Source organism: Mya arenaria, chromosome 10, assembly GCF_026914265.1.
Source record: "Mya arenaria isolate MELC-2E11 chromosome 10, ASM2691426v1".
NCBI classification, from domain to species: Eukaryota; Metazoa; Mollusca; class Bivalvia; order Myida; family Myidae; genus Mya; species Mya arenaria.
The window spans coordinates 20,846,645-20,874,120 of record NC_069131.1 but is presented as its reverse complement, the minus strand read 5'-3'; the positions used below and the strand labels follow the sequence as shown (position 1 = coordinate 20,874,120).

General features: G+C 37.7%; 1 protein-coding gene across 2 annotated transcripts; it reads right to left on the bottom strand.

The window, feature by feature from the left end:
- Positions 1–1,926: 1,926 nt before the first annotated feature.
- Positions 1,927–25,348, bottom strand: LOC128206090 (peroxisomal acyl-coenzyme A oxidase 1-like). 2 transcript variants are annotated; one of them, XM_052908256.1, is made up of 14 exons: positions 25,185–25,348; positions 21,045–21,207; positions 16,591–16,751; positions 13,359–13,466; positions 12,605–12,724; positions 11,669–11,784; positions 10,771–10,940; positions 9,065–9,227; positions 8,347–8,537; positions 6,664–6,816; positions 5,506–5,611; positions 4,522–4,668; positions 3,406–3,612; positions 1,927–2,952 (listed from the first exon to the last, which is right to left on the bottom strand). In XM_052908256.1, the coding sequence occupies exons 1-14, from the start codon at positions 25,309–25,311 to the stop codon at positions 2,872–2,874; spliced, it is 2,013 nt and encodes a 670-aa protein (XP_052764216.1). In that variant the 5' UTR covers positions 25,312–25,348; the 3' UTR covers positions 1,927–2,871. The 2 variants fall into 2 exon arrangements, with proteins under 2 accessions (XP_052764216.1, XP_052764215.1); XM_052908255.1 differs by lacking the exon at positions 16,591–16,751 and adding an exon at positions 14,466–14,626 and having other exon boundaries at positions 25,185–25,347.
- Positions 25,349–27,476: the final 2,128 nt, after the last annotated feature.

Genomic DNA, 27,476 nt, shown 5'->3' with positions numbered 1-27,476 from the left:
GACCTTGTCCTTGAACCGTCATGCCTGAAATGTGGGTTCTGCCTATTGTCTTTATGTGGTGAACATTTGATTAGAGTTTCATGAAAATCCTTCAACGGGTTTAGAAAATACGGACCTAAAATCTATGGCTCGAATATTTGACCTTGAACTGTGACCTTGTCCTTGAACCGGCATGCCTGAAATGTGGGTTCTGCCTATTGTCTTTATGTGGTGAACATTTGATTAGAGTTTCATGAAAATCCTTCAACGGGTTTAGAAAATACGGACCTAAAATCTATGGCTCGAATATTTGACCTTGAACAGTGACCTTGTCCTTGAACCGGCATGCCTGAAATGTGGGTTCTGCCTATTGTTTTTATGTGGTGAACGTTTGATTAGAGTTTCATGAAAATCTTTCAATGGGTTTAGAAAATACGGACCTAAAATCTATGGCTCGAATATTTGACCTTGAACTGTGACCTTGTCCTTGAACCGGCATGCCTGAAATGTGGGTTCTGCCTATTGTCTTTATGTGGTGAACATTTGATTAGAGTTTCATGAAAATCCTTCAACGGGTTTAGAAAATACGGACCTAAAATCTATGGCTCGAATATTTGACCTTAAACTGTGACCTTGTCCTTGAACCGGCATGCCTGAAATGTGGGTTCTGCCTATTGTCTTTATGTGGTGAACATTTGATTAGAGTTTCATGAAAATCCTTCAACGGGTTTAGAAAATACGGACCTAAAATCTATGGCTCGAATATTTGACCTTGAACTGTGACCTTGTCCTTGAACCGGCATGCCTGAAATGTGGGTTCTGCCTATTGTCTTTATGTGGTGAACATTTGATTAGAGTTTCATGAAAATCCTTCAACGGGTTTAGAAAATCCGGACCTAAAATCTATGGCTCGAATATTTGACCTTGAACAGTGACCTTGTCCTTGAACCGGCATGCCTGAAATGTGGGTTCTGCCTATTGTTTTTATGTGGTGAACGTTTGATTAGAGTTTCATGAAAATCTTTCAATGGGTTTAGAAAATACGGACCTAAAATCTATTGCTCGAATATTTGACCTTGAACTGTGACCTTGTCCTTGAACCGGCATGCCTGAAATGTGGGTTCTGCCTATTGTCTTTATGTGGTGAACATTTGATTAGAGTTTCATGAAAATCCTTCAACGGGTTTAGAAAATACGGACCTAAAATCTATGGCTCATATATTTGACCTTGAACTGTGACCTTGTCCTTGAACCGGCATGCCTGAAATGTGGGTTCTGCCTATTGTCTTTATGTGGTGAACATTTGATTAGAGTTTCATGAAAATCCTTCAACGGGTTTAGAAAATACGGACCTAAAATCTATGGCTCGAACATTTGACCTTGAACTGTGACCTTGTCCTTGAACCGGCATGCCTGAAATGTGGGTTCTGCCTATTGTCTTTATGTGGTGAACATTTGATTAGAGTTTCATGAAAATCCTTCAACAGGTTTAGAAAATACGGACCTAAAATCTATGGCTCGAATATTTGACCTTGAACAGTGACCTTGTCCTTGAACCGGCATGCCTGGAATGTGGGTTCTGCCTATTGTCTTTATGTGGTGAACATTTGATTAAAGTTTCATGAAAATCCTTCAACGGGTTTAGAAAATACGGACCTAAAATCTATGGCTCGAATATTTGACCTTGAAATGGGACCTTGTCCTTTAGCATGCGCACATGGAATGTGCGTTCTGCACGTCTCCTTCTCAGCATGTCTCCGCTTAAATTTGTGTACAGTGCATGTCCTCCACTCAGCAGCAAGCACGGGGGGCGGGGAGACTGTGCAGATTCCAAATTTTATTTTTATGAAACCACACAACTTCAGGATTAAGGAATCAGTTAGGGGGATTTAACTGAATGGAATATAGGGTACTGTTATCGCCATGAATACCAAAACGAAACAATGATTTAATAAATTTCTGTTTATTTGTATAAATATGCCTTTTTCATCTTTATATATATAAATAAGCAATTTATAAAATCATCAACAATCACAATGGTTAAAAACGTATTATCATGAATCTACATTAAATAGAGTGTGTACTTACATAAAACAAAAACTTGAAAATAATACTTCCTTGCGGTTGTTGTACACATGCATGGTGAAAATGTTGTCACTGGTAGTTATATACAATTTAAAGGAATATACTATAGATATTCAATATAAATAAGATGAACATGGTTTATGAAGATTACAACAATACTGTGCTAAATCTTTGATTCTAACACTTTACATCAGATTTTTTTTAATTCAGACAATCTTTCCACTTACTGGTAATTCTTTTTATTGTACAATGATTTCACAAAGAATTTTGCAATTATCACCAATTTCAATGTACCTACACATGTAACACCTTATTTAAAAAAATCACTCTCATTAAACAATAAGTTTGCTTTAAAGAAGTCCATTAGTCCATCTTAAATGTATGTATTGTACTATTTTCTCAAATAAGTATTTCTCAGTACATGTAGTTATAATATGAATGTCGAGATTTATTGGTCAGTTTTACAGCAAAGTTTATAAAAGTTGCAAGAATTATTTTCAATTTCATTATATATCACACAAAAACTGTTTTACTGAAATTCTAGCTCTTGCAATTGTCATACGCTATTTGATAAGAAGACCCCCATGTGTGTGGAATGTCAAGATTTGATTGGTTTAGGTGTTGAATTTTAAATAGAGCAACTAATCATTATGTATATAGTTCCAGCATAAAGTCGTCTATAATTAAGTTCATGATTTTTTTTCAAACAAGTATCATCTAATGTGCCATGCCCACACAACACTCAATGGACATCATCGAACAACTGTTAGGTCAAAAGTTAGCTCCCCTGTAATCCAAGAGAGATCACTACATTCTTGCAGTTGGAGGATCAAAATTGAGCTCCCCTGACATCAGTGGTTTCAGTGTTGTGTAGTACGATGGCAAAACCTGCAAAGAAAAAAAACTGAAGCATACTGACGAATCTTAACTCATATGCCAACACATAATGGACTTCACAAATTCCTATGAACAACTGGTAGGGATTGTGCACAATGCCTTATATCCTTCAGGCAGACTCTGCCACAATGCTGTAAAGGCAGCTCAATAGCAAGTACAAGTGCTGCTATATATGGTAACAGTCAGATATTTATGGTATATCCAGTTATAAACAGTTCATTATATATGGTTTACCCAGTTACAAACAGTTTGTTATACATGTTATACCCAGATACAAACAGTTTGTTATATATAGTATACCCAGTTACAAACAGTTTTTTAAATACAGCATGTATGTTAAGCATTACTTAACTGGCATGTCTTAATAAGTTATTAGTAATATCATTGAAATTTAAATTACCTCTTCTAGTTTAGAAAAACGGAAAGCAAACTTAGTTCACTTACATCCTGTTTATTCAATGGCGAGTTTTTGGCATACTCGTACAACGCTTCATATACATTCCCATCATATCTTCCAAGGCAGCTTCCGAGCACCTGGTCAGGGTAGTCAAAGGCATCTACTAGTGCAACAGCATTGGGCCTGATGTCGGCAAACAAAGCCAACTGCTTATCAGCCAACATGGCTGCCTGCTGGCCTGACAAGTAGCCATCCTGAAACAATTGTGGCATTTAAAGCATGGTGCCTTTATAATATCTCAAAGTTTATATGCAATTGATAAGGTACAGAGGTTTTACCAAGGTCTCTTATTATAAATCACTGTCATGATATGGGTCTTTTAAGTTTGATTTAATTCTGAGTGTTATTTCTCAGTTAAGGTGAATGTAAGTCTGGTATGGCCCATGTCTGGTTTATAACAATGCAACACATGGGTCTGCTGATTGATTTCACACCAAAAGTTGATAATCCAATTAAGCTTCATAGCAGGGAGGGCATTACTTGTAACCATGCTGATAAAATCAGCTCTCTGATAAAGTTTGCGACTTTTTTACATATATACGGTATATATATATATTCTTTGAATTCTAGGGGATATTCGTGTATGTATGGGTTTTCCAACGAAAGAAATTTGCCGTTTTAACTGAAAACGCTGTTATTGCTTTTCTACAAAGTAGTGCTATAAGAATACAAAACCTTTTAATTAAGTCGAGCATGTATAATAAGAAAAACAACATTAGCTCAATGAGCTTTTTTCCGACAGCCTGAAACTTTTCTTTTGCTTTCCAAGTATTTAAATATTTTGTTACTGTATCTTTTGCAACTTAATATCATAGCATATTAATCTAGCTTTATTTTCAAAAGCAGATCAAACATTTTTATTAGAATCTCACACAGACCTGCCCCTGTATAAAACTCCCTAATATATTATTGGACAAATGTCCGGCTTAACAGATCAAAGGGAGATAATCTGGGAAATTAACAAATACTACATCTAAACAGTAGAAACTCCAATCACCTCTCCAAGTGTTTCAAAAAATCTGAATGAGAATCTAAAAATAGTTTTCTAGGCCCTATAGAATATACTAAACTACATAAAGTTCTTACAAAATTCCTGCACAAACCTGTAAAAAGTCCCCGAGCCTCTGTAAGATGCCGTTCACAGCAAACAGCTGACACAGGGATGTAAGAGCCTTCGCCACATTCGGGTCACTGGCACGAGCTTGGATGACGGCATTAAACGTACGCACTGTATATGCGTAGCTGTGCATCTGGAAATGTTACGAAAAATGTAAGTAAAGCTGAAAACCATGTTTATCTGTATCTGACCTTTCTTTGTACACAATGATTTACAGAGGAAATATTGTATACGGTCAAACTGACCTGGCTTAGTAACAATAACAATTTCAATATTGCCAGATTTTTTTCCCCCCACATGATGATATTCAACATTTTTATGTTATCATAGTCCAACATGATAAAAAGAGAGGTTAGCCTTATCATTATTAATTTCTAAAGCAGTATATTATGTGTTTTTGTAAGATTACTACTGTGATTCTATAATGCCGTACTTAACAAGCACATACAAGGTTTCATATCTTTGGCTGTATGTGAATTTGGTTTGTGGTCACGAAGCCGGTCAAGTGTATTTACTTTGTGTTCGCAAGTGTGTGTAATTAGGGTACTCTGGTTTTCCCCACAATATAAGACCAGACTCTCACATGACATAATGCCAACAAGTGGATTCAATGTTGTAATTGTCCTTTCCGATAGCACATTTATCTTCCCTGAATACACTTATACCGGGAGATTTAGTCCCTGGAAGGAGAAGTTATTATTCTTTCTTTTTGGTGCAGCCAATGTTTCTTGCATACTTCTTTGTTTAAAAACAAATACTTATACAAGAAAATTTGGCTTCACCCAAGCAAGCCAAAATTGAAACAAATTTGAATTATAATTTTTCTCCTTCCAGGGACTTAAACTCCCAGTTGAACTTTATTCAGGGGTAGATGAATGAGTTATTGGAAAGGAGAGTACTTGTTTCATAATCGGTTTAAATTTAAATGAAATTTAACTATTATAATTATTAATGGCAACTATGAGAGAACCTTGGCAGCCTGGACCATCTGAACGCCACACAGGTTGCGTGCTTCTTCCACGGATGTGCCGGACTTCAACAGTGCCTGTAGCCGTATAGCCACCACCTTGATCAGCCTAGGAAATATGGTACGGTATTTAGAAGATTTTAAGCTAAACGTACGCAAGAATTCTGTAATGAGGCCAGCTGTAGTGGAAACAGCAACAAAATATAGTTTAATTTTTAATTTACAGAACATATATAATATATCAAACTTAAGATTGCAACTTTATATATGTTATTCCATTATATGAAAATGATATATTAAAACTGATTAGAATGAAAGTAGGGCTTATTATGTGTCCCTCAAATTAAAACAACAATTAGTATTTAAACAAGCTGGGGTATTTAAAAGGTAGCTAGATTGGGCAATAAAACAGAGATAATTTAAATTTGCCAGTAAATTGGTTGAACAAATTACATATTTTTACATTTTTTTAATCTTTTCAATATAGTAATCAAAATCATTATTTCAAAATTAATAAAATAGTTTGAGTAAAATATATGGGTAGTAAATATGCCTTCAATGTGAAGAACAGATACTTTAGTAAACCTTATTTGTTGATGCCCTTAAAAACCTTGATTAAATTTGCAGTAAATTGCAGCCAATTGTATTAAAAAAGCTTGAATTTTTGTTTTGGTCAAAGTTAACCAAAACGTTTATTGATTGGTCAATATTTATCCAATAATTACTTCGAACCAATCAAATCATATTATGTGTAAAGCAGCCCAAATAAAACCTGTGAACAACTTATTAAGTTTTTTTGTGGCGGATCCATGGTCTAGTGGTTACACACTTGACTATCATTACAGGGGTCGCAGGTTCAATTCCCCGTCTCATCACTAAAAAATACTAGTCATCTTCCGGAAGGGACGTTAAATGGGGATCCCGTGTGACAGTGCTATACACTGGTGCACGTTAAAGAACCAGGGTAGCTCTAACCAGGGTTACATACTGTCTGTGCACTATGCTCCAAAAACCTAAAATGACTAATAATCTTAACGGAGCACTCGCCGAATGGGCAAGGCCCGAGTGCGAGTATAAATAAGCTGAGACACCCACCCATAAGTTTTTTATACAGTTGACTGCAGAAGTCCTTTTAAAGAATGGCCTTAACTTTAAATATACCTGGCAGCGGTGTGCTCATACAAGTCCACAAAGTCCTCCATGTTGAGGGCCTGGGTAAGGGAACTTTGTTGTTTCCCTGATCTGTTCAGGTAACTCATGAATCCTGGCAGTTGTTTGCCTGTGGCTACCAAGGCGTAAACCTTCACCAGATATCTAAAAAGAATGGTTTGAGGTTACTTTTTCAACCCTTAAAGGATTTTATAATTTGAAAGTCAAAGTAGATTAAGAAACATTGCAATGCAACGAAACCAGGTTTTCAATGGTTAATAGTAAAATATGACTCAGAAAAACACATTTTGTTCTTTTAGGAACAGTTACACGGTTTGTCTATAATAAATGAACTGAAGCTAAAAGTATTCTATTCAATTTTAACTATTTTTCTATTTTTTTGGCAACAGTGACATTGACCTTGACTCTAGGGGTCCCAAATACCATCAAATAAAAGGTCTTCATAAACTCTTCATATATACTCAATTTGGTCATGATATGTCAATCCAAACTAAGATATTCAGTTTCAACTGTTTTTTTTTTTTGTACATTGTGATAGTGACCTTGAACTTGACCCTATTGACGCCAGAAGCAATCCCATGAAAGATCTCCATAAACTTCCTATATACCAAGTTTGGTCACAATATGTCATCCCAAACTAAAAATATTCAGTTTCAATCATTTTTCTATTTTTAGTAAAAGTGAACTTCACCCAAGGTGTCCCAACCAACATTTGAAAACCTGGTTAAAAATAGATAGGGATCATCTGCTGGCCTTGATCAACCTCCCTGCAAAGCTTGAGGACCATAGGACCAAGCATACTCTAGTTATCAATTGGACAAACTATTAGTGTTCATCATTATAACCATGACCTACTGACCCCATAATCAAAAGAGGTCATCTGCTGCTCACAACCAACCTCCTTATCAAGTTTGAGGAGCCAAGAATCAAACATACTCTGGTAATCAATCAGACAAGCTTTTTGTGCCCAATGTCACTGCGAACATGACCTTTGATCTACTGACCTCAAAGTAATTGGGATCATCTGCTTATGACCAGCCTCCCTGACAAGTATGGCCCATATGACCATCATTCTCTTATTATCAATTGGACAAACTTTTCAGTTCACCATTACCCTGACCCTTGACTTACTGTCCTCAATATATTTAGGGGCCCAAGCACACAAGGACAAGAATTTTGTATGAACAACCATGAATTGTGACTTACTGCACATTATGCCACATACCGACTGAATGACATGTGCAAAGCAATGTAGCCTTCTTTGAAGCTGGGCATAACAATACAGAAGATATCTGACCTGGTTGATTAATACTTATTAACCTAACCTTATATACCAAATACTGTATTATTCAAACAAATTCCATTGAAAAGGAAAGTAATAATATGTGACACACAGAAGAAATATAACGACGTTTTTCTATTAACATGTTATTTTTGATAGGTAATTTTCTTGCTACAAATGCTTTTCAGAACAAAATGAGTAAATACTTTTCACTCAGAACAATGGGCTGAATGTTCAAATTTTTGTTGGACATTTCACTATTTTTGTAATATTTCATAATTTTGGTTTTGCAAATAAATTTCTGTCATTGTTGAATCTCAGCAACTATGTAAGTTTTGTTGATTGCAGAATAAATAATCAACTGTTAACGTTCCAAGTCCTTATATAATGACCTTGCACACTGCAGGTACATGACCGTGTTTTCGCCCTCGTATGTGCACGCAGGTGTAATGTTCGCCCAGATTTTCCCCAGCCCGCTGGCGTTTGTGTATCCATGACCCCCACATGCCCTTCTGAGCTTGTCAATGCCGTCGCTGGCAATATCTGATGACAGAGCCTTCAGTCCTGCTGCCAAAGCATGCAGCTGAAAGTCAATTCTGATAGTGATGATCAGTGGTCGAAATTAACACAAGCCCGCAAGCCCTGCACAGGTAAAATGTCTTCCCGGCTTGCTCAAATTCTAAATTTTATGTAGCACAGCCTGTTATAAAAAATGATGCCAGCAATAGTATAAAAAATCGGGCTTGTTCATCTAAAAATCTAATTTCAATGGCTGAATTATAGTGGTAAATACATGTGTATGTAATATGAACATCAATGTTTTGTACTCACCGGTAGCCAGAATATGTTCATACTTTACCTTATGTCTAAAATATTTTAACAGGTAGTAAAAGCTTTGAATGGTTTATATATACATATATATATATGAGCAGACACAGCCTCTCACCCAAGATGTTATGTATAGGATCCCCACAGGGGGAACTATCTCATGGCCTCCAAATGCAGAGACCAGTACTGGTTCTACCCAAGAAAAAGAGCATCACTCTAAATGCCATCAACATTCATCATAAATGTAAACAAATACATGTATAATATATTCACAAGACTTACCGACTGCATCTCTTCCAAGTTTCCCTTCTCAATGTCTGCTGTCACTCTGTTGTACTCCAGCCCCATGAAGATTCCGGTAAAGTACAAACCATAGGAAGCAGCGATCATAGGAAACAGCTTCTCTTGCTGGGTCTGGTAGTCTATCACCTGAGGTTCCGGACCACTAAATTTGGGAAATTGAATTTTTATGTCATTAAAATAACAATATTGCAGGATTATCATTGATATTTATTCAAATATTTTAAAAGCATCAGAGTTTTAAAGAATAACTGTCATATTTCAAATAATGACCTAGAGTTTCTCTACAAAGCATTTCCAAAACTATATTTCTGCAGCATAGTTTTGTCGAATGTTGAGGAAACTGTCAATCTTAACATAGAAAAAAGCCTAATTTAAGATCCTTCACGAATACAGCCACTGAAAGAAATATTTCAGGATTTTTTTTTCTTACTTGATTTTAAGAGAAAACGCAATTATGACACACTTGAGCAGGAACAGGTAACTTTCCTTCATGTAAATCATGCCACTTTTTTAGTTCAGTATTTCAGCAAATATATTATATTTCCTTTTGTTTTTGATTGGTAAACGATATTTTAATCAGATCAAGCCGTGGATATAAACAGTGGCTGACCCAGCTAGTGGGTAGTTTACAAATTATTATGTAGATCACTAAGTACAGAGTAAGAATATTCAACCATAACTAAAAAGGAAAACTATATGGGCAAGTGGTTGAGAAAGATGATGGTTCTTTAAAACTTGTACCTTAAAAAATGCTTTCAAGATGTTAACAAAATGTAATAAGTTCAGTGTCCCTGAACAAAGAATGTTGGGGAAAAAAGTAACATTTCTTCCAAAATATAGAGCACATATCCCCATTAATTTTAAGTAGATCAATATTTTTTTAATAAAATTAAAGAAAAAATATTGATTGTAGAAGCATATTTTTTCCTCAAATATTTCTTTCACTTCAACAACACAAAGACAGAAGGTTGGTTGTCCAGTTAGTGCAGTGGTTAGTGCACTTGCTTCTCACCAAGGCGACCTGGGTTCGATTCCCAGCTTTGCTCATGTGAGTTGGGTTAGTGGACAACATGCCGGACAAGTGGGTTTTCTCCAGGTACTCCGGTTTCCCCCACAACACAAGACCACACTCTCGAGCAACATTGTGCCAACAAGAATGACTTAGTATAAGTTATCATAGCTTTCTTCACAATCCTTGTAAAATATATAACGTTTAAACTAAAGACAGAAAGTACAGGCAAATATTTACACCCTATCGCCTCATCTTATCAATGCATGTATTGTATGATCACTTTATCGAATTGAGAACAAATTCTAAGTACTCATAATAACTTTTCTGAAGAGCTTTATGGGTAATTTTTTTATTATCCAAGTAAATTTTCGTTTTGATTTGTGACAAGTATTTAAGTATTCAACTGAAATTATTCAATTTATGATTTTGTCATACCTTGTTGGCATGATGGCGTCAATGGCTTTAAATAATCAATTAGTCAAATGAACTGTTACCTAACACTACACAGAATTAAAACCATATCCTATGACAGATGCGAGCACTCAGGGGTCTTAATTTTGCACATTTTACCGAGCAAAGTAATAACAAATATAAAAAGTATAAAAAAAGTCATATAACATATTTATACACCTACATTCACTTCTTATAACCAAAATAAGGACAATTTTTTTACCCAGGTCTTATTTCTGTTTGTCGCCTGACTGCGCTATATCTTGTTGCTATGGTTGAGGCCTGTGCGCAAGAACGTCCCATATCTCCGACAATGAGCGCTCGAATGTACACCATGGACCCATACGCTATCTTAGCATTCCTGGGAGCCACATAAGTGCCATCTCTCTCAACCTGTGAGGGATAAAAAGGGAACCAGATTCTTATTTGTACTGAGTACACTGTGTAGACAAAGCCCCATAATATAAGGTTACATACAATGAAAACTAGCAATATCGGGGCAATAATTGCTAACTCTAGCCATACCAAAGGAGTGAATAGGAGTCATATTGCTTATTGCTTGAACAAGTTATTACTAACCATAGAAATATAACAAGAACATTTATTAACCATACAGCTATCACAGGATATTGTTTTGTATTTCAAACAAAAGAACTTCTAGTATCACAGGATTTTTTTTAACTACAGAGTTATTGATTGGAAATTAATTAACTAAAGTGCTATCACATGAAATCCTGGTTTTAGGATTAATCGTGAACTTTATAAAAAAAAACCTGTATATGCCTTGGCATCCATGTGAGTATTGTCACTGCTAATTTGTGTTCTTAATCTTACGTGAATATCATAACTTTTTTTTAATATTAGCCATTTCTCTCCACTTTTATCCGGATCAGGCATTTGTCTTGTTAAAAGTTTTATTTTACCCCAAAATAACTTGGGATTAGTCATTGACATCTCAAGCCCCAAAGCTGTGCGTTTTTGGAACTGTAAGTTTTTATATATAACATAACTGACCAAAGAAGATAACATTGACATTTTTCTTAAAAAACCCCAACAAGCATGCAAAGACTACATTCATCAAGACATGAATATATATGACAACAGATAAATGGCCCATTCACCTTGGCGTATCTCATAAGCATGGCATCCCTGGGTACACGGTAGTTGTTGAACATGAGGAAACCATTGTCCATGCCTTCATAACCCAACTTGTTTCCGATGTCACCAAGAGTAACGCCTGTATAGAGAGAATAATAACTTTAATTTCTAGAAAAAAAATCCTTAAAAATCCTGTATTTATCTTGTCCGAGGTCCTAAGTCTGATCCCAGTTGACCATGTTAAAGCTGCACTCTCACAGATACTAAAAAGTAAACAGTTTTGACAACTTTTTTTTATTTTTTGTCTTGGAATGAGCCAATTTTTGCGAAATGCATGGAAACCAGTGATGTAAGACTGCTGACAAAAGATCAGATCGCAGTTTTTCATATTTACGTTTAAAAATCAATGATTTATGGCTAAATGTGTTACTAACGCTTTAAGAAAAACACATAAATCATCACTTTTTTAAAATAAATTTATATGAAAATTTGAGATCTGAGTTTTTGTCACCAGTTGTACATACCTGGTTTCCATGCAATTTTGCAAAAATTCGCTCGTTCTGTGAGAGTGCAGCTTTAAACAGCTGATTCTTTAAATAAATCGTTTTTCATGTTAAAAACTAAAAATTCACTAAGGGGGGTGTGAACTAAGATCGAAAAAGCTCTGTTTCTCCTTTTATTACCAACATCCAATGGCCGCTTTCATCAATGCAAAATTGCCCTATTGCCAATTTGCACCAGTGTCTTATAACCAATAATTACATGTAACTATGTCCTAATTGCCGACTTTAACCAATCTCTATTGAAACATTAATAAATGTGTTGCATTATGGGATTTTTGACCCACAGTTTGAAAACTGATGTGGAAAAGCAATCATTTTCTCCCCCAAAATTATTCCTGGGCCACATTTCCTGTCATGTGACACACATGTCATGTATTACGTCGTCCATGTTTTTACCTGGCATGGGCTTGTGGTCTTGCAGACTTCTGATCTGGACGACGAAGGCATGGATTCCCATTTTTTTACCCTTTGTGTATAGCTGAGCCATCAGAATCACATAGTTACATGTCTTCCCCACTGAAATGAATAAAAAAAAATATATTCAGCTGTACAACTGCTTTTTAAATTTTGTTTGCAATAGTCACCATCAGATAATTTGTAAAAATCAATTTACAAGTCATTTTCAAATTTTGTTCTCTTATTTGGATTATAATATATGAATTTAATCATATAATGTAGATTTCACCTGTATACCCCCAGCAGCCAATGTTTATGAACATTGTATGACCAGTATAATATTCTGGTTCTAAATAATTAATAATATCTTTATTATTATCCAGGATGTAATTCTCTTTTTTCCCTCAATGAACAATGAAGGAGAAAATCTATAGGGGGGGGGGGGGGGGGGGGGGGCATAAAAATAGATATCTGTTCAATGTCCATATTTATTTGAAGGAGTCACCCCACTTTCACTTGCCTGCAGAACACTCCAATAAATACCATCTAAATCCATTATAACAAAATTGATCATGAAATATTTTTAAACAATTTTTAGTGTTTTTTTTCCGATCCCATAATTCCATTTTTGAGTGTGTGTGTGTACTTTTTACTACCCTTTCCTGTACCAAATACTCAAAAAGCATCAAAGAAATTAGAATACAAAATACCAGAACATGGGGTTTTTGAATAATAATGTAACAAATTATCTTACAAGATCCTGGCCAGTATTTCATGGATGTGATGGTTGGGCTGTTAATGACGAATTCTTCAGACGCAGGATCATATGTGGCCATTGTTTCGAGCCCTCTGATAAACGTCCCTAAAGAAATAAGTCTTCATAATATTGTTTGATATTTTGCTTTTAAAGTATTTAAAAAAAATTTTTTATTGAATTATGCCTACACATATTAGTAAAATACAATACAATAACATAGAAATTAAACGGCAATTTCAAAACTATATACATGTACAGATCTTATTTTTATATCTCAAACTTGAGACTTACTGAGTAAGAGGTAATCACCCTATCACTAGACCACTCTTACCCTCAGACTCAAACTTGAGACTAACTGGGTGAGAGGTGAACACTTTATCACTAGACCACTCTTACCCTCAGACTCAAACTTGAGACTAACTGGGTGAGAGGTGAACACTTTATCACAAGACCACTCTTACCCTCAGACTCAAACTTGAGACTAACTGGGTGAGAGGTGAACACTTTATCACAAGACCACTCTTACCCTCAGACTCAAACTTGAGACTAACTGGGTGAGAGGTGAACACTTTATCACTAGACCACTCTTACCCTCAGACTCAAACTTGAGACTAACTGGGTGAGAGGTGAACACTTTATCACTAGACCATTCTTACCCTCAGACTCAAACTCGAGACTAACTTGGTGAATGGTGAACACCCTATCACTAGACCACTCTAACCCTCAGACTCAAGACTTACTAGGTGAGAGGTGAACACCTTTTGACTAGACCACTCTTACCCTCAGACTCAAATTCGAGACTTACTGGGTTAGAGGTGAACACTTTATCACTACACCACTCTTACCATCAGACTCAAACTGGAGACTTACTGGGTGAGAGGGAACACTTTATCACTAGACCACTCTTACCCTCAGACTCAAACTCGAGACTTACTGGGTGAGAGGTAATCACTTTTTCACTAGACCACTCTTACCATCAGGCTGAAACTTGAGACTTACTGGGTGAGAGGTGAACACTTTATCACTAGACCACTCTTACCGCAGGCTCAAACTCAAGACTTACTGGGTATCCAATAAAATCCAAAATATTTGTAACTGACCTACCATGACCCAATTCTGTCTGTGCATATGTCCCCAAAATCTTGAACTGTTTTGCAGGCGTGACATATTTCTTTATCTGTTCCTTTGTGCCCTGTTTTTCAATGGTGGGAATAAACATGTCCTGATGAAGACCGAGAGGGTCGTTTTCCTGATTAGACGCAGCCCTGTAGATGACAAGGGTGGTGGTTGTTGAAGTTTTTGGTATTATTGGTAGCGAATTTGAATGTTGTTAGTGCTAGTGATAATGGTGGTGGTGGTTGTGATGTAGTGGTTGTGATGTGGTGGTGGTGCTGCTGGTTGTGGTGATGATGATGATAATGGTGATGGTGATGATGGTGATTGTGATGGTGATAATGATGATATAAGGCTCCCCTATCATATCACCAGACCACTCTTACCCTCAGACTCAAACTTGAGACTAACTGGACGAGAGGTGAACACTTTATCACTAGACCACTCTTACCCTCAGACTCAAACTTGAGACTTACTGGATGAGAGGTGAACACTTTATCACTAGACCACTCTTTCCCTCAGACTCAAACTTGAGACTTACTGGATGAGAGGTGAACACGTTATCACTAGACCACTCTTTCCCTCAGACTCAAACTTGAGACTTACTGGATGAGAGGTGAACACCTTATCACTAAACCACTCTTACCCTCAGACTCAAATTAGAGACTTACTGGATGAGAGGTCTCGTTCCCTCAGACTCAAACTCTAAATTAACTCGGTGAAAGGTGAACACTTATCACTAGACCACTCTTACCCTCAGACTAAAACCCGATATTTACTGGGTAGGGTGAAAACTTTATCACCAGACAACTCTTACCCTAAGACTAAAACACAATATTTACTGGGTGAGAGGTGAACACTTTATTACCAGACCACTCTTACCCTCAGACTCAAACTTGAGACTTACTGGGTGAGAGGTGAACACTTTACCACCAGACAACTCTAACCCTCATACTAAAACCCAATATTTACTGGGTCAGAGGTGAATACTTTATCACAAGACCACTCTTACCCTCAGGCTGAAACTTGAGACTTACTGGGTGAGAGGTGATGACCCTATCACCAGACCACTCTTACCCTCAGACTCAATCTCCAGACTAGCTTGGTGAGAGATGAACACCCTATTACCAGACCCCTCTTACCCCCAGACTCAAACTTGAGACTTACTGGGTGAGAGGTGAACACCCTATTACCAGACCACTCTTACCCTCATACTCAAACTTGAGACTTACTGGGTGAGAGGTGAACACTTTATCACTATACCACTCTTACCATCAGGTTGAAACTCAATACTTACTAGGTGAGAGGTGAACACTTTATCACTAGACCACTCTTACCATCAAGTTGAAACTCAAGACTTACTAGGTGAGAGGTGAACACTTTATCACTAGACCATTCTTACCATCAGGTTGAAACTCAAGACTTACTAGGTGAGAGGTGAACACTTTATCACTAGACCATTCTTACCATCAGGTTGAAACTCAAGACTTACTAGGTGAGAGGTGAACACTTTATCACTATACCACTCTTACCATCAGGTTGAAACTCAAGACTTACTAGGTGAGAGGTGAACACTTTATCACTAGACCATTCTTACCATCAGGTTGAAACTCAAGACTTACTAGGTGAGAGGTGAACACTTTATCACTATACCACTCTTACCATCAGGTTGAAACTTGAGACTTACTAGGAGAGTGGTGAACACTTTATCACTATACCACTCTTACCATCAGGTTGAAATTCGAGACTTTCTTGGTGAGAGGTGAACACTTTATCACTATACCACTAATACCATCAGGTTGAAACTCAATACTTACTAGGTGAGAGGTGAACACTTTATCACTAGACCATTCTTACCATCAGGTTGAAACTCAAGACTTACTAGGTGAGAGGGAACACTTTATCACTATACCACTCTTACCATCAGGTTGAAACTTGAGACTTACTAGGTGAGAGGTTAACACTTTATCACTATACCACTCTTACCATCAGGTTGAAACTCGAGACTTTCTTGGTGAGAGGTGAACACTTTATCACTATACCACTCGTACCTCAGGCTCAAACTCGAGACTTACTGGGTATCCAATAAAATCCAAGATATTTGTAATTGACCTACCATGACCCAATTCTGTCTGTGCATATGTCCCCAAAATCTTGAACTGTTTTGCAGGCGTGACATATTTCTCAATCTGTTCCTTTGTGCCCTGCTTCTCAATGGTGGGAATAAACATGATCTGATGAAGACCGAGAGGGTTGGTTTCCTGATTAGACGCAGCCCTGTAGATGATAAGGGTGGTGGTTGTTGTAGTTATTGGTATTGTTGGTAGTTATTCTGAATGTTGTTTGTGCAAGGGATTATGGTGGTTGTGAGGGTTTTGGTGGTGGTGGTGGTGGTGGTGGTGGTGCTGCTGCTGGTTTGTGGTGAGGATGATGATGATGATGATGGTGGTGAGGATAATGATGATGATGATGATGATGATGATGATGATGATGATGATGATGATGATGATGTCAGGCTCATCTATCATATCACTAGGCAACTCTTACCCTCATACTCAAACTGGAGACATATTGGGTTAGAGGTGTACACCTTATCACTATACCACTCTTACCCTCAGACTCGAAATTACCTGAGTGAGAGGTGAACACTTCATCACTAGACCACTCTTACTCTCAGACTCAAACTCGAAATTACCTGAGTGAGAGGTGAACTCTTCATAACTACACCACTCTTATCCTCAGACTCAAACTCGAAATTAACTGAGTGAGAGGTGAAAACTTTATCACTAGACCACTCTTATCCACAGACTCAAACTGAAGACTTACTGGGTGTGAGGTGAACACCTTTTGACTAGACCAATCTTACCATGAGACTCAAACTAGAATGGGCTTTTGAGAAAAGCGCATGTCTCCCCCGAAGGCTTAGTAAACAGACACTTACCATAAAAATGCAAAGGCCTTCAAGTGCTGCTGTTTCTCAGGGAAAAAACGGCAGGTCTTTTATGGACAAAAAACAAAATAAACAAAATGCACGAAAGTTGAAATGAGACGCCAGTTATTGATCGGAAACGGTTTTCATCTTCAAGCCCTTGTGGACTTGACCTTTGACCCAGTGACCCCAACTACTGCATGACCCTTACAAGCATGCAAAGTTTGGAGACTCCAGGTAAAGCAGAACTTAAGTTATTGATTGGAAACCGTTTTTCATCATCACTCTCTTTTTGGACCCAGTGACCCCAAAATCAATACGGATCATCTGCCCAAGAAGACCTACCAGCATGCAAAAGTTCAAGACTCAAAGGCAATAGGAACTCCACTTATTGATCGGAAACCTTTTCTTATGTTCAGGTGTCTGTGACCTTCACCTCTGACATAGTGACCTCAAAAACAATGCGGGTCTTGTACACCCGAGTAACATCTCTACAATTTTTGGTAAACATATGTGAAAGATATTACACGCAAATGATTTTTACATGGAAGGTCACCACGACCTTGACTATTGACCTTGTTACCCCCAAAACAATTGGGATCATCTAGACATCATGACCAACCTCACTTCAAAGTTTGGTGAACCTAGATCAAAGCATTCTCCTGATATTGCACGGAAATATTTTTTTACATTAGAGGTCACAGCGACGTTGACCTTTGACCTTGTGACCCCCCAAAATATAGGAGTTTTCTAAACCTCATGATCAACCTCCCTACCAAGTTTGGTGAACCTAGGTCAAACCATTCTCAAGATATTGAGCGGAAATGTTTTTTACATTGGGGGTCGCCGCGACCTTGACCTTTGACCTAGTGACCCCAAAAACAATAGGGATCTTCTACACCTCATGACCAACCTCCCTACCAAGTTTGGTGAACCTAGGTCAAACCGTTCTCAAGATTTTGAGCAGAAATGTTTTTTATATTGGGGGTCGCCGCGACCTTGACCTTTGACCTAGTGACCCCAAAAACAATAGGGATCCTCTACACCTCACGACCAACCTCCCTACCAAGTTTGCTGATCCTAGGTCATGCGGTTTTCCAGTTATCGATCGGAAACGAAGTGTGACGTACGGACGGACTGACGGACTGACGGACTACCGGACTGACGGACAGGGCAAAAAACAATATGTCTCCCCCAGAGGACTACCGGACTGACGGACAGGGCAAAAACAATATGTCTCCCCCAGAGAGGGGGAGACATAATTTAAGACTTACTGGGTGAGAGGTGAACACTTTATCACTAGACCACTCTTACCCTCAGACTAAAACTCGAGACTTACTGGGTGAGAGGTGAACACTTTTTCACTAAACCACTTTACCTTAGGCTAAAACTCGAGACTTAATTGGTGAGGTGAACACTTTATCACTAGACCACTCTTACCCTCAGTCTCGAGACTTACTTGGTAAGACACTTTACTAGGTTAGAGGTGAGCGCCCTATCACCAGACCACTCTTACCCTCAGACTCAAACTCGAGACTTACTGGGTGAGAGGTGAACACTTAATCACTAGACATCTCTTAACCTCAGATTTAAACTTGAGACTTACTTGGTGAGAGGGAACCATTTATCACTAGACCACTCTTACCCTCAGACTAAAACTCAAGACTTACTGGGTGAGAGGTGAACACATTATCAACAGACCACTCTTACCCTCAGACTCAAACTCGAGACTTACTGGGTGAGAGGTGAACACTTTATCACTAGACATTTCTTAACCTCAGATTTAAACTCGAGACTTACTTGGTGAGAGGGAACCATTTATCACTAGACCACTCTTACCCTCAGACTAAAACTCAAGACATACTGGGTGAGAGGTGAACACTTTATCACCAGACCTGTCTTACCCTCAGACTCAAACTCCAGACTTTCTGGGTGAGAGGGAACACTTTTTAACTAGACCACTCTTACCCTCAGACTCAAAATCAAAACTTACTGGATGAGAGGGAACACTTTATCACTAGACCACTCTTACCATCAGGCTCAAACTCAAGACTTACTGGGTGAGAGGTGAACATTTTATCACTAGACCACTCTTACCGTCAGGCTGAAACTCGAGAATTACTGGGTGAGAGGTGAACACTTTATCACTAGACCACTTTTACCTTCAGGCTGAAACTAGAGACTTACTGGGTGAGAGGGAACACTTTATCAATAGACCACTCTTACCGTCAGGCTAAAACTCGAGAATTACTGGGTGAGAGGTGAACACTTTATCACTAGACCACTCTTACCCTCAGGCTTAAACTCGAGAATTACTGGGTGAGAGGTTAACACTTTATCACTAGACCACTCTTTCCGTCAGGCTGAAACTCGAGACTTACTGGGTGAGAGGTGAACACTTTATCACTAGACCATTCTTACCTTACCATACGGCTGAAACTCGAAACTTACTGGTTGAGAGGTGAACACTTTATCACTAGACCACTCTTACCGTTAGGCTGAAACTCGAGACTTACTGGGTGAGAGGTGAACACTTTATCACTAGACCATTCTTACCTTACCGTTAGGCTGAAACTCGAAACTTACTGGTTGAGAGGTGAACACTTTATCACTAGACCACTCTTACCGTTAGGCTGAAACTTGAGATTTACTGGTTGAGAGGTGAACACTTTATCACTAGACCACTCTTACCGTCAGGCTTAAACTCGAGACTTACTGGGTATCCAATAAAATCCAAGATATTTGTAATTGACCTACCATGACCCAATTCTGTCTGTGCATATGTCCCCAAAATCTTGAACTGTTTTGCAGGCGTGACATATTTCTCAATCTGTTCCTTTGTGCCCTGTTTTTCAATGGTTGGAATAAACATGGCCTGATGAAGACCGAGAGGGTTGTTTTCCTGATTAGACGCAGCCCTGTAGATGATAAGGGTGGTGGTTGTTGTAGTTATTGGTATTAATGGTAGTGATTTGGGATGATGTTAATGCTAATAATTATGGAGGTGGAGGTTGTGGTGGTTTTGATGATGATGATGGTGGTGGTGGTGGTGGTGGTGGTGGTGGTGATGATGATGATGACGACGACAACGACGACGACGACGACGACGATGATGATACATTTTGAACATTGTCAAAATTAAGTGAATTTTTAATTGGAAGATTTTAAGTTACTTGAGTAAATGTCAGGCTCATTATATCAATGATTGTATCGGAAGATCAAGAATTTCATTTTGATATTTAGTGTAACAATATGAACTGAATTTTAACTCACAAAAACATGTGTACACCTAAACTGAGTAATAAAGCTTTTATTTTCGAAATACATAGTAAAACTACTCAGATTTATTAATTCGAAAAAGCAATTGTATGAAAAATGTGTTGATAGACAGCAATTACAAGAGATGTTTGTCAAACATTATGCCACCCTGAGCGCCATATTGTCAAGAATATTTGGACAATTAAATGAAACATGCATGGACTGAAATGACATATGTCTGGGAATTGTCAAGTTTGCATTAAAGGTCACTGTGACCTTGACCTACCAACCGATTTACCAACAGACTCACCGACATGTGCAAAGCAATATACCCCTCTTCTTCGAAAGGGGGCATAATTATTGATGCTAATAAAATGTCATACTCCTTAAGGTAGAACATTTCTGCTCCATTCTTAAGATTAAGCTTCTGGACAAGACTGTTCAAGTAGACAGACTTCTTCACTGCCACATCGTACTGTGTCTCGCGATCCATATTCCACCATGGTGGAAATGATTGCAGATACCGGTCCTGGATTGCCAAATTCTCTGGAAGTATATTACAATTAAACTGTATTATAAACATTGTGCGGTTTTATTTTATGCTTTCTTATAGTTTATAGACATTTATTTGCCTGCTTTATTTTACATCAAACATGGGTCACTGTAAATAAGTCAAGCAAAAAGGCCACATATACATATATGGCCAAAAAAAAATGGTTTGGTTAAGATTACATCCTTTTCAAAAATGGGTAGAAAAGGTAGGCTTTTAAATATTATTTTTTATAAGGCTTTATATAAAAACGTTAATTTCTTAATTGGAGAATGGTGTTAAAGTAATCTTCTGTATAAAGTCTTTAAAGTTTAAACTACATATTAAAACACATTTTAATTTTTTTTAATATATATATATTTATATATATATCATAAAATATAAAAAAGTAATACCAACTGACTATAAAAACGGTAGGGTCTGTGCCAATTTCATAGGTGAGGTCAGGTCACAAGTCCGAACCAAAAGTGTTTTTTTAGAGATGGTTTCCCTCATATTCAATTATGAATAGACTTACATCTTGATAATAAAGAATGGTAAAGATGGGAACCTCAATATGGTTAATCCCATATTCAGTAATCGCCTGATTTTATGTGCAAGGCATAAAACCTTTAAATAACCATGAACTTTAAGGTATAAACAGTGAAAAAATCAATTTTATTTTGTGATCATCAATTTGAGCTATGTAATTTTGAACTTTGAACTTAAATTAAAATACTCATGGCCTTTTACAGGCATACAGAGTTAACAAACAGAATGCAATAATAATAATATGTAATTTTAAACTCTAAGCATCTTAATCATAGGTTGTTAGTTGTCTTATAGTGTTTCAGGTTAAGAGTGATGTCCCTTTAAAGATGCACTCTTACTCCCAGATAAGATTTACCACAGTTAATGTGTATGTGTTGATTTTTGAATAAGAGTATCACCTTTCTTCCATCATGGAGACCAGTGTGGGTACACTTTTGTCTTTTTAGAATAAAATTCTTAAGATCTAAATTCTTATATTACTTTACTTAATTATTGTTTACTTTCTGTCAAATTTATTATTTTTCAAGATCTTCCCAAGCCAACACAATGTGCCCTTTTGACCCTTAGCACCCAGTCCCTTGTCTGCAGAAACCCTGCCCTTTTGACCCTTAGCATCCAGTCCCTTGTCTGCTGAAACCCTGCCCTTTTGACCCTTAGCATCCAGTCCCTTGTCTGCAGAAACCCTGCCCTTTTCAATATTAGCACCCAGTCCCTTGTCTGCTGAAACCCTGCCCTTTTGACCCTTAGCACCCAGTCCCTTGTCTGCAGAAACCCTGCCCTTTTGACCCTTAGCACCCAGGCCCTTGTCTGTAGAAACCCTGCCCTTTTGACCCTTAGCACCCAGTCCCTTGTCTGCTGAAACCCTGCCCTTTTCACCCTTAGCACCCAGTCCCTTGTCTGCAGAAACCCTGCCCTTTTGACCCTTAGCACCCAGTCCCTTGTCTGCTGAAACCCTGCCCTTTTTAACCTTAGCATCCAGTCCCTTGTCTGCAGAAACCCTGCCCTTTTCACCATTAGCACCCAGTCCCTTGTCTGCAGAAACCCTGCCCTTTTCACCCTTAGCCCAGTCCCTTGTCTGCAGAAACCCTGCCCTTTTGACCCTTAGCACCCAGGCCCTTGTCTGTAGAAACCCTGCCCTTTTGACCCTTAGCACCCAGTCCCTTGTCTGCAGAAACCCTGCCCTTTTCAACCTTAGCATCCAGTCCCTTGTCTGCAGAAACCCTGCCCTTTTCAACCTTAGCATCCAGTCCCTTGTCTGCTGAAACCCTGCCCTTTTGACCCTTAGCACCCAGTCCCTTGTCTGCAGAAACCCTGCCCTTTTCACCCTTAGCACCCAGTCCCTTGTCTGCAGAAACCCTGCCCTTTTCACCCTTAGCACCCAGTCCCTTGTCTGCAGAAACCCTGCCCTTTTCACCCTTAGCACCCAGTCCCTTGTCTGCAGAAACCCTGCCCTTTTCACCCTTGGCACCCAGTCCCTTGTCTGCTGAAACCCTGCCCTTTTCACCCTTAGCACCCAGTCCCTTGTCTGCAGAAACCCTGCCCTTTTCACCCTTAGCACCCACTCCCTTGTCTGCAGAAACCCTGCCCTTTTTAAGTCCTGGCTAAAACTATATGTCTCATTTTCATGAAAGACATGTTTAATGATGTAAATGTTTTTTTCTTAAAAAGTTAGATTCACCAAAGAAGTAGATTCAATGTAAGTTATTATCAAAGTTTGACCTTTTTATCTTTTCAAATAATCAATATATCATTTCATATTCACACTTCTTCATTCAGACAAAATATGTTAAACATTTGTATGTGAAGTACAAAAATTAGAATGCTGGTTTTTACTACAGTGTAACATCTAGATCTAATTTCTGACCCTAAGCTTTCATTATCAGCATTTGACATTCAATATATTATTGTCCTGATAATTTTGAAATGTAAATTAAAAATCATTCAAATATCAAATTAACTGCAGTTGAATTTACTTTGATGTTTAACTCAAGCATGATTTTGTGAGCAACATATAGCAATTATCGAATGATGACATCACAAGTTTACAAGTAAACTTAAGATTTTTCAATTCCATTCAGGACAAATGAAATTGTTTTTTAACCACAATAAAATAAACCTGAGGGCGCTTTCACCTTCTTAAGACAGGGCCATAATTCAGCTACTTCCCAATTGTAAAATATATTTGTTTGTCAAAAATTATTAATAAAAAAAATGTAATTTTTCTTTTTTGTTTCTTTTAATCATGTGGAATCTTTGTTTGTGCTTATGCTATAGTGGTGTATTTCCCATTATTAGAATAAATAAGCTTGAAGCATACACATTAAATTTACCTTATTTGATGCACCTTCATGTTAAGATTTCCCAAAATGAATAGGCAAAGACTTTAACCAATTTTTGCTGAAAAAACTGGTGTAAACGCATGATAATATTCAAAATGTTATAATTAGACTTTACTTATACATTTCATAATACATTGTAATATACCGGTATATCTTTATTGGTTATAACTATGAGGCACCCTGATAGTTATGGCATTGGCAGATATTCTTTACTAAAGTTTAGTATGTCACATATTTATATATATATTTTACCATAGCATACTTGTCAAGTCTCACGGTTTCACTGTGAGTCTCATGATTTTGGCAATAGAATCACAGTCTCATGCTGACTTTTTAATTTTTCACACATTTCAATTATAACAAAATTCACGAAAATAAATATTACAGTTATATGAATAAATCGGTAATGCACCAGTCAATTGAAACCACAGCACCCACATGTCCGGGGAATTGCAGGAACTTTAACTTTCATCCAGCCAACCCCGGGTAAAATCCCCGCCCTGCGGGAACGAACTGATGGTAAATGCCAAATGCCCCGCACCCCAGGGACCCTACATAAAGCCAATTTCCCGCTATATTTTGTGCGAAGACAAAACCATCGCATTCACCCGGCACTACAGGGTCACCTGGAAGGTAAAAACACGGTCCATTTCCCAGCTATCCCCGGTATACCCCCGGACCTGGGGAGCCGTGGTTACAATTGAATAGTGCATAAATACTATAGTTTTCTGAATAGATCGGTAAAAAATTTGGTTTGTGTGTTAGTTGTGTCTGACCTAATGTTAACCATGGGAACCGATGTTAGCATGTTAACATGACCCCGAAACTATTTGTTTCTAACTCTTAGTGTCATTTGACCCATGACAGCTATTATTACTTGAAATACTGACTAAACTCACCTCTTTGTATTCTTATCAATATCTATACAATTCATGCTTTAAACTTACACATGGTCATGACATTGAAAAAAGACTCAAATACGTGCCGATTAGGTTTATATAAAATGTATAACGAACATCTTACTGTCGTTCCAGATTTTGAACTTCACTAAAGATGGAAGTAATTGTTATATTACAGCCAAAAATACAATAAATTCAACTTACGAAGATATCGTCTTCGTCTCACACTCTCTTTGCCTCCATATATCACTTCTGTGAGGTTTTCACGATCGAAAGAAGCTGTTTTCCTTTCTTTTGCTAAGTCTGGGTTGACTGAAGTCTGAGAAGACATGTTGACAGTTCGGGTGCTCTTGATTAACTGCGACGTCGCACGTACTAAATGTTAACCGATTACTTGATCCTCCAATCAGGTGAATGTGCTCCGTTCCGAAGTTTAAATAAATAAAACAAAAAATACAAGTACAGATTAAACAGTAAGAATAAACGCCCATTTTTATTTGACAATGGTTGATCAAGAAGGTGTTGTGAATCCAGAATTTAATTTTTAACTTGATAACAAAAAACGAGCAGATAAACATGTATTGATTGAATCATATTATATTTGATTGCATGTAGATAATTCAACAAGCAACATATTTCAAACTAACAATAGGGTTAGGCCACAAATCACAAATGTGTACCGCCACCCGCACGAAAGAAATGGCTTAATGTATATATAATTTCCTACGTTTGAGTAAAACGAATAAGAAGGAAATAATTTCCCCTTGTTTGTAATGAATTAACCGCCTGGTGGCGATTGATAAGCACGAGGAATTCGTGCGGATATGATTGTAAAGGCATTCAGTTTGGGGAACCGATCCGTTCACATCGATTCAATTGATTGTTAAATTTTACAAGAACATGTTTAAATTGTGAAAGTTTTCTGTCACTATACAATTTCATCATATGAATGATTAATCTGTTTTTCATTTGTCTTTAAAGAGCATAACCATGTAATAAAATATACATTTGTATAACTTGATAAAGTACGTATACATGAATCATAGAAATGATATGTTTTCTATACATCTTTGTTAAGGAGCTTATGGGTGGTGAGGCCCGACATCTAGTGGTACGAGAAAAATCCTGTAAATCTGGATGACAAACGGGCAGAGGTTTCTTAGTTTTCCCCAGAAGGAGGGTTTTTCCTCGGCCAGCCGACCACGTCTGTAAGCTCCATTTTTTGTCAGGCATGTTGTTACCTAGACATACTTTGCTCATGTTGCTAGTTCATGCTGTATGTGTTAATCGGTTTCCCGAGTGCTTCACTGAGACTTCCAAAATAATACCATTGAAATTCAAAAGTATTGATTTTGTTGTTTTCTATAGGTTATAAAATGGTTATTCTGGGAACATCAGTTTTAGTCTAAACCGTCACATGCATCTTGCACGTGCAGTTAGTAAATGCACAAGTAAACAACGAGTAAGGCTGCTAATCCCAAGATATAATATACAAAAGACTTAATAGCCTGGTATAATAATGTGTTGTTGGTAAAAAAGTGTATTAATTGCACGTTTTTACCTCACCAATCTTTGGAAAGTAATGCTTGAAAGTAGTAAATTTATCACTGTTATTTAAATACAACTAGAAATTGCGGACATTATCAGAAACACTAGCGTGCTATTATCGGGGGGGGGGGGGGGCTCTCGTGGTGGGGGCGGCGGGGGGCGCAAGATTCGGGTAGGAAATGAACAAGAGTGTAACCACCTTTAAGAACGCGACCAACTCTCCCATACGTACTGATACCTCTTCATTTTCTACCGTCCAAACCTTGCTTCAAATTAATATAGTGAGTTAAAGTTATAAATCGCGGTCCAATTTTTAGATTTTGCATATCGCATTCCGCCCTTTTGAATCCCGAATACTTCAAGGGGTGGTAGTGTTGGTGGTGGTGTTGTTGTTGGTGGTGTTGTTGGTGTTGTTGGTGGTGGCGTTAGTAGTGTTGATGTTGGTGTTGGTGGTGGTTTTGATGGTGTTGTTAGTGGGAGTGGTAATGGTGGTGGTGGTGGTGGTGGTGATGGTGGCAGAGATGGTGATATGGCAGAGTCATCAGTGGAGCACAGGTGATCATCACATACATGTAGCTTGGACATTAAATTATGGCCAATAAGTACGTTGATATTCTTTATAAAAAAGCAAATATTTGAAATATGACATTTCAATAAAACCCTAAGAGTTTGATTATATATTCTTTATTTAAATGTCATATTACTACTTTTTATTTTTAAAACAATATCAATGGACTGAAGTTCCATCATTCGGGGCTCCTCGGCCATTTCTATCGAAAACAACCTCGGATGTATGCCTGTACATCAGTACAAGTAGTACTTATTATTTTTTAAATTATATCATTAATTAGATGTAGTGTTTAATCATGTTTTTATTGATCTAAGTTTAAATTGATTGCCAGGTAAGTGTATTATTGCAAACACAATTAAGATTCCCAAGTGTTAAGT